The 7641-nt window shown below is 43.0% G+C and overlaps 1 protein-coding gene across 1 annotated transcript; it reads right to left on the reverse strand.

Annotated features, from left to right (window-relative positions):
• ANKRD1 (ankyrin repeat domain 1) lies at nt 1-7175 on the reverse strand. Its single transcript, XM_002188468.6, has 9 exons — nt 7068-7175; nt 5423-5602; nt 3986-4123; nt 3789-3896; nt 3054-3152; nt 1923-2021; nt 1681-1779; nt 1395-1493; nt 1-225 (listed from the first exon to the last, which is right to left on the reverse strand). Exons 1-9 carry the CDS (start codon nt 7095-7097, stop codon nt 115-117), a joined length of 963 nt encoding a protein of 320 aa, XP_002188504.2. The 5' UTR covers nt 7098-7175; the 3' UTR covers nt 1-114.
• Nucleotides 7176-7641: the final 466 nt, after the last annotated feature.

Here is a 7641-nt window from a genome sequence, read left to right on the forward strand (position 1 = left end):
TTCTTGCATTTTTCAGTGCCATAAATATTTTCAATAGATGTTCAAGGACATTTTCATCCAGGTTTGTGGGAAGCATTTCAAAGCAGCAAAAAGAGCGTGGTCTGGTTTCTGTCGTCAGAATTTACCTAGATGGGCACTCTTTTTGGAATTGTCTTTCAGGCTGTTGAATATCTCTTTGGTGCCATTCTGCCACTGAAGAACAAGATCCATAGGGGTTTTCCCTTCCTGGTTAAAAGAAACAGAGGAATATTTAATTTCATCCAGTGATGGCTAAGTCATTTTTTCCTAAATACCTGTTCAGTGCACCTGCATGATGTGAATCCCTTCTGCACACCCAGGCTTAGACTTATTCTTGCACCCCTGGGGTCAGAGTACTTTTGCTGTACAGATCAGTCCCAGTCCTGGTCAGACCCATGATGAAAACTGCCTGGGTTTCAGTGGGTTTAGGCCAATGCTGTGACCAGCAGAACATGCAGGTCTTCCTGTTGTTCTTGTTTCAAGTGATTAGAAATATATTTAGGTGCAATCTCAGTAAGACACTCTTCCATTTAATGCAGAATTCAGGTAAGAGTTTAATTACGATATGAGCCACAGGAATTAAGTAGAACCAACTTTTGTGTGCAAACAAAATCTGGGAGGGCAAGTCTCTGTCCTTTGGGGCTGTACCTTCCACAGTTGTCATACTCTGGAGGGATAATGCCAGGAGTGGCCACACTTCAGGGAGGTGGGCAGATAGTAGGGAGTACAGAGTGCTGCAGTGACTTTTCCTCCTTGTCCCCTGGGGTTTTGCCTGATTGTCAGTCAAAAACATTGACTGGCAATGGTAAAACCCAGCTACTGCTGCTGGGTTTGAATCTGGGAGAAAAGGTCTGTTAAGTGCTGTATTTTAACAAGTGGTCACAGAGCTCGAGCAGTGCTGCTGCTGCAGTGGTTCTGGGCACAGCCAGGTGTGGGACTTGTCTGTGCTCAGCCACAGGGATTTGTGGCCGGCAGCCGGGCTAACAGCCGCTCCTCCAGCTGTAGTGCTGGGGCTGGCCTCACCTGTGGGCTTAGCAAAAAGATTTCTCTTACAAGCTAAGATCTTTGTTGTCTCAGTGGTGGTTGAAGCCCAGGAGCTGTGTCCTGTCTATTACATCTTTTCATGATATGAGTAATTAACATAAGTCATAGAAAGGTGTGATGTTGTCTAAATAGCAGATAGTGGGTTCTGGTTTTAAAAGAGGTACTGGCTTTTCCTATTTTCCCTGACCTTCCCCAAGTTACCCTTTCCCTGTCTCAGCTCTACTTTAATTAGCTCTGAAGTAATCTAATTAAGCCCAGCTCAAAACTTTGCTCTGGTGGGAAGCTGCCTTTAAAGCTTTTTAAAATTACTTGGATTTTGTGCTATTACTCACGCAGTTCTTCAGACTCAGATCTGCTCCGTGCAGGATCAGAAGCCTGATGATTTTGTAGCGGTTCAGCCTCACGGCGTCGTGCATTGGCGTGTCCCCCTCCTAGAGACGCGGAGCCAGCGTCAGTCCCGGCGCTGCTGCCGGGCCGGGCCGGGCCGGGCCGCTGGGGCCGCTCCGAGCCGGGTCGGGCCGGGCCGCTGGGGCCGCTCCGAGCCGGGCCGGGCCGGGTCGGGCCGCTCCGGGCCGGGCCGATCCGGAGGAGCTGGAGGGGAGGGGTGCTGCTGCTTACCCGGTCTCTGGCGTTGAGATCCGCCTCGCAGGCGATGAGATGCTCCCCGCAGTCGTAGCGACCTGTTCGCACAGCCACGTGCAAGGGCGTGCTGAGCAGCTGAGGGTCAGGGCAAGAGATGGTCAGTGGCATGGAACGCGTGAAAGCTGCTTTAAAATCAGCTGCCAGAGATTATCTACTGGGAGCAAGGGTCAGCTTTTCGTCACAAATTTAAAAAGCTACAGAGTTCCAGAAGCACGTACCTTGTCTCTTGCATTTATGTTTATCCCTTTGTCCAGTAAGAATTTCAGAACATCCAGATTTCCACCCCGGCATGCCCAGTGCAGAGCTGTAGAATGAAGCTTTAATAGGAAAACGAAATTAAAAGTATTTTAATACATCATTATATTAAAAAACGACTATTTTAACCAGTTATAAATTAATCCAAATTAATTTTATGCGATTTAACCTTTAGCACTTTACTACACAGTGAAGTGCTCTAGGTTTCAAAAAAAAATTCTAGTAACAGCTTTTCTTATTTTGCCCTAATTTCTGCAGCACTGTGAATTTCTTACTCTTCACATCCATTGGATGTTACTCCTAAAGACAGATCTTGGCAATGCTGCTGTGAGAGAGGATGTGTTTTGTCTATTCCTTGATCTTAGAAGTTACCTTTAGCCAGGTATGTGCTAGTTAACGTTTTTTATTTAATGCCCTTTTGGTTCTAAAATGCATAGAAAATTAAGCTCAAGGGAAATAATAGTTCTCTTTAAAAAACAAACAAATCCCCAAGTTATGCAAGTCCACAAAGTGAATTAAAACCCTTCTCCTCTACAAGATCCAGCATCTGCCCTGAGCTGTGCGGGAAGGAGTCCCTTGATGCTCGCACTCTGCCTGTCGCTCCTCCTCTTCCTCACGCCCCGAGAGCCCCGCCGGGTTCGCAGGGGAGCGGGGCCGGCCGGGGCAGCGCAGAGATGCTGCCGGAGCTGTGGGTACTCGGGACCCTCGGGCCGGCATTGCGGAGGGGCAGGGGGCTCTCCCGGGCACAGCCTTGAGATCCTGGTGCTGGTGCTGGCCCTGGGGACAGCGGGGGACAGCGCTGGCAGCACTGCCGCCAGGCTGAGGTGGGCGCCTGACCCTACCCCAGGCTTTCTTGCCTGGGGCACTCTGCTGGCCAGCGCTTCCTGTGTTTTCCAACAACCGCTGTGGCACAGGGAGGCAGGCACTCCCTCCTGAAACCTCTTCTCAACAATGTTATTTTAAGGATAAACTTCAAAGACATTGCAAGGCCTTTTAGTACTCCTCCTCTGTGAGAAGCACTTCTATTAATGGTTCTCCTGGCACATATAAGGCAGTGAGCAGCTTTGGAAAGAGGTGTGAGTGGATGTGCATACCATGTCTTTCTGTTCAAGTTTGGCTCCAGCTTCCACCAGCTTTTTCACCACCTCTAGATGTCCTTCAGAGCACGCCCTGTGCAGCGCAGTGCGTTTGAACTGGCAATTGAAACAGTGCAAAGTTAGATATTACATATGGCACAAAACATCTTTAAATCTCTTCTCCTGCCCTCCCTAGGATGATGGCACATACATACTCCATGCTGGTTCCTTTTTAGAGAGCTAATACTTTTGAGACCTGAAATCTGCTAAATTTTAGTAGCAACCTAATAGCTGACAGCTGCCTACCCAGCATTTTAAAGGATGGGAGAAGTATCTGCAGTATGGCATCCAGGTTTAAAATTGTGCCTGTTGAGTTCCCCATCCAACATGCTAACTGTGTCTTGAAAATGCAGCTCATGCATTATGGAGTATGAGGGCAGCCACTTATTTCTGTTGTTCTGCAGAAAAATTTCTTATCTCTTTTTCCATAGCATTGGAAGCACCTTTTACAGAAAATCAGGTTCTCCTGGGCACCAACAGCCTTCTTTTAAATATAAAGGCCCTTTTTGAGATAATATGATTTTGAAGGGTCTCAGTGGCCACTAGAAAATTTTATGTACAAAACTTCCAGCATTTATTTACTTTCCCCCACCCCTTTTTGCCTCTCATGAGGGTGGAATCTACACAACCTCATGGTAAAAGTTATTTTTGTTCTCTTCTGTAGCAGGCTTTGCATTAGGAAGCAGACTGTACCTTATCACAGACATTTGGATCCCCTTTGTCTGACAGGTATTTTTCAATTACTGGCAACTTATTCTCCACTGCAGCTTTGAAGAATGTGGGAATATCCACAGGTCCTGTCTGAAGGAAAGAATATAGAGAACATAAATGTGTGTGGCACAAACCCTGATTAATACTTTCCCAGAATAAGCTACTTTGAAGTAACTTACAATAACTTCTGGTTCAGGTTTCTTTAAAACAGGCACTTTCACTTTCTTGCATCTTTTCTTCTTCTTCAGCTCAATAATTTTTTCAAGATCCTCCAAATTTTCAAGTTTTGACCTGGCCTCTAATTTCTTCTTCTTCAGCTGGAACAAATCAGGGAAAGCAGCAACTTGAGCTGTGTGACCACCTCTCCCTTTCAGAGCAGCAGGACAGCAATGTGATACTATTCAGCTGAATTCAACTAAGACTGGATGAACTTTGAAATAAATTGTTTAATTTTTTTTTTTTTTCAGATAGGGCTTCTCCAGACCTGCTTGTAAAAAGCATCTGGGCATGAAATCAGTGTGGGGCACTGCTGACACCAAGGGCAGGTGTGTTGCCTGAACTGAGACCCCATGAGGTGTCCTTGGCTTCAGGACAGTCACAAATGGGCTAACTCAGGGTGAATACAGATGACAGATTCTGTCCCATTGTGTGATTAAGGGTGAATATACTGGTGACACACTGTCAGATGGTGTCAGTTTTGACAACTGACAGTGTCAGTTGAATGTCAGTTTTGTCAACTGAATTCTTACTCAAGTTATTTCCACCTCTTCTTTTTATTGTTCTCTGCATTTGTGATTTGGTCTGCAGGTCATTGGCCTAATAGAAAATAATTATGTTGAAGTTTAAGAAGTAGCTTTTATTCTAGTGTTTCTGAGACTGACTTTCTTCCTCTTTATGTTTTAGAAAAAAATCTTATTTCCCCTGCTACTTAAAGTTGATAATTTCCAAATCACTTAAAATTTTTAGGCCAGTTGATTGCTTATTCACAAAAAAAAAAAAAAAAAAAAAAAATTGCAGCTACTGTGTTATGTGTTATTGGGGGGAAGGAACGTCAGTACTTAAGGATCTAGGGAGAATTGTCATGCTCCAGGAATTGAAACTGGTACTTTTCTGTAGACTAGTTTCATTTGTAGCTGTTCTTCCCAAAAGTGCTAGTAAATGTAATGCCCCGTTTTCATAAAAATAACATTTTCATGTTCATTAAGGCTTCTGGCTTCAGAAATGCACTCTTACATCTTTTGTGGGTTAGTTATTTTTGGTAGCAGTCATTAGGTGTGCAAGCTGAAGGTGTCTCCCTGGCTCTGGCTGCTCCCCCTGCACTGACAGCCAGCAGCAGCTGAGCCTGGGCAGAGGAGCTCTCAGGGTTTCAGGCAGGCAGTATGGGGTGGTTTAGGTTCTGCCTCCATGTGTTACTGCCTGCACCCACAGGCTACAGAGGTGAGCACATCTCCGTGGTCTCCAGTGGACTTTAGACCAGCCTTCTTTCATGGTGGTCTCCCAAGTGTTTTTCTAGCTCACCGTGTATTTCTAACTTAGAGAGTGGCAGAACTTCAAGGACTGCATCAGGAAATGCATATATGATGATAAAAATCCAAGCAGAAAACCCAAGAGCCTACCTCTGCATCGAGTTTTTTCTCCTTCTCATAAGCCAGATCACCTCGGGCCAGTGAGTGCTCAGGGATTGTCTTTAGGTCCTCCTGCTTCTCTAATCTTACTGCAGCTTCATACTCTCCGTTTTTGAAGTCCTCAGGGAGGAAGCTGCCAGTCTCTTTATCATCCACCTTCTTCCCAGTCACCTGTAAATGCAAACATGATATAATATGATCAGTGAATTCCTGACTGCAGCAGCCACCACCTGGAAACATGGATTGCCTAGGCTGATTGCACCTCATTCCTGCCCTCTCTCAGGGAGTGACAGCCAGGACAGGCCATTCTGCCTGTGCCTGGTTAGCTGGGGATGCAGCTGGCTGGGGCATGGCTCCCATGCAGTTACGTTGGATTGCTGAGGGTTTTCAAGGCTGGTTTCATCCATTGCTGAGAGTACCAAAGTCCCATTCATAGCAGAATGCAGAAGCTACGTGGTGCTGTGCAGCGGCACAGCTTTCAGTAGTTTTCAGAAATATTTCTGATGCCAATTAAGTGTGTATGAAGAGATGACTTGTTAAACTTAGTAGAGGCAGATGTGTATTTTGAGAGTGGTTCATGTGGCCTAGACTTTCTGTTTGATTTTATTTGTTTAGAGTCTAATGCAGAAGAAACTGTGAGTACCTTGCCAAAGATTTTAAGACAGCATTAACTACTTAGGCAGTTGTATCTTAAGCAAACCATCTGGGAAAATAAGTGCAGTGTTTTACTGAATCTTTCCTATTTTCCCAGTTTCTCCATCAGATCAGACATTCTTAGTCTGAATCCTGCAGTGGAATGTCCCATTACTTGTGGTCTAGACCTAATTTTTCAAAGACTTTTACATCATGAACAGAGGTGGCTGTAGGAACTGTTAATTTATTATTAGAAAACAATACTATTATTAAGCTGCTAATTTAGTGTTATAAAATACTGTAGTTTCCAAGCATTAATATGTTGTCCCAGTCCCTTGTTATATAGGAATTACTTAGTGAGATCATAAAATTACTGGCTTCTAAAAATATATATGAATTAAAACCAAGGACAGAGTCAAATAATAGCTACCTTTTGGTTGATCTTTGCCTGGTAAACTATGCTGTGATGCCAAATCCAAACAGCTCTATAGTTATATCTGTGGTGAGACCCTTTCCCAAGGAAAACTTAAGAATATAATATAATATAATATAATATAATATAATATAATATAATATAATATAATATAATATAATATAATATAATATAATATAATATAATATAATATAATATAATATAATATAATATAATATAATATAATATAATATAATATAATATAATATAATATAATATAATATAATATAATATAATATAATATAATATAATATAATATAATATAATATAATATAATATAATATAATATAATATAATATAATATAATATAATATAATATAATATAATAATATAATATAATATAATATAATATAATATAATATAATATAATATAATAATATAATATATATAAATTATATGAGGGTTTGCACCTAGAGCACAGCAGTGTAACCTGCTAAATCAGTGATCCACAAAGGTCTTCTTTCTGTGCTTGGTCCAATGACAGTCTAGAAAATAATGAATTGTGAGTAAATGAAGGAAGGTTGCACCTACCAGCTCTTCTACTTTCATCATCATCGTCATATTTGCTGGTGATCGAAGGCTGTGCTCCTGTATGGCTGGATCCTCCCAGGGCTCAGGCCAGCTCTGCGGGGACCACCACGCTCACTGCACTTATATATCTTTGGGAGAACTGTGCTTGAATGAGATAATCTTCCAACCTGGGAATCCGAGTATGCCCCTTGTGCTTGCCAGCTGAGAGGTGGCTCAGGCTCATTCCAGACACGTTAATGAGCCAGATCTGGTGTCGAGGCAGCGAGGGGCGTCAGCTGGGCCAGGAAGGGTGAGAGCCCGACAGCCTCACCACAGTATGGGAATCAGAATGAAATGTGAGCTCATCATTCCTTTGGCAATGACTGCACTGCTCAGCAATGCCAGCCATTCTGTGCTCCCAGTGCCCACTAGGACAGCTGTGTGTTGATGCAGCATTATAACTTCATCATCTTATTTCTTTTTTTTTTTTTAATTGACATTCAGATGACTGTAAGACACTGTAAAGGGTAAATGGCTTATGTACAATGCTTATAGCAGTATCTTCCTGCTAAATGGACAATTACCTCTGAAGTCT

This window comes from Taeniopygia guttata, chromosome 6, assembly GCF_048771995.1.
Source record: "Taeniopygia guttata chromosome 6, bTaeGut7.mat, whole genome shotgun sequence".
Lineage (NCBI taxonomy): Eukaryota > Metazoa > Chordata > Aves > Passeriformes > Estrildidae > Taeniopygia > Taeniopygia guttata.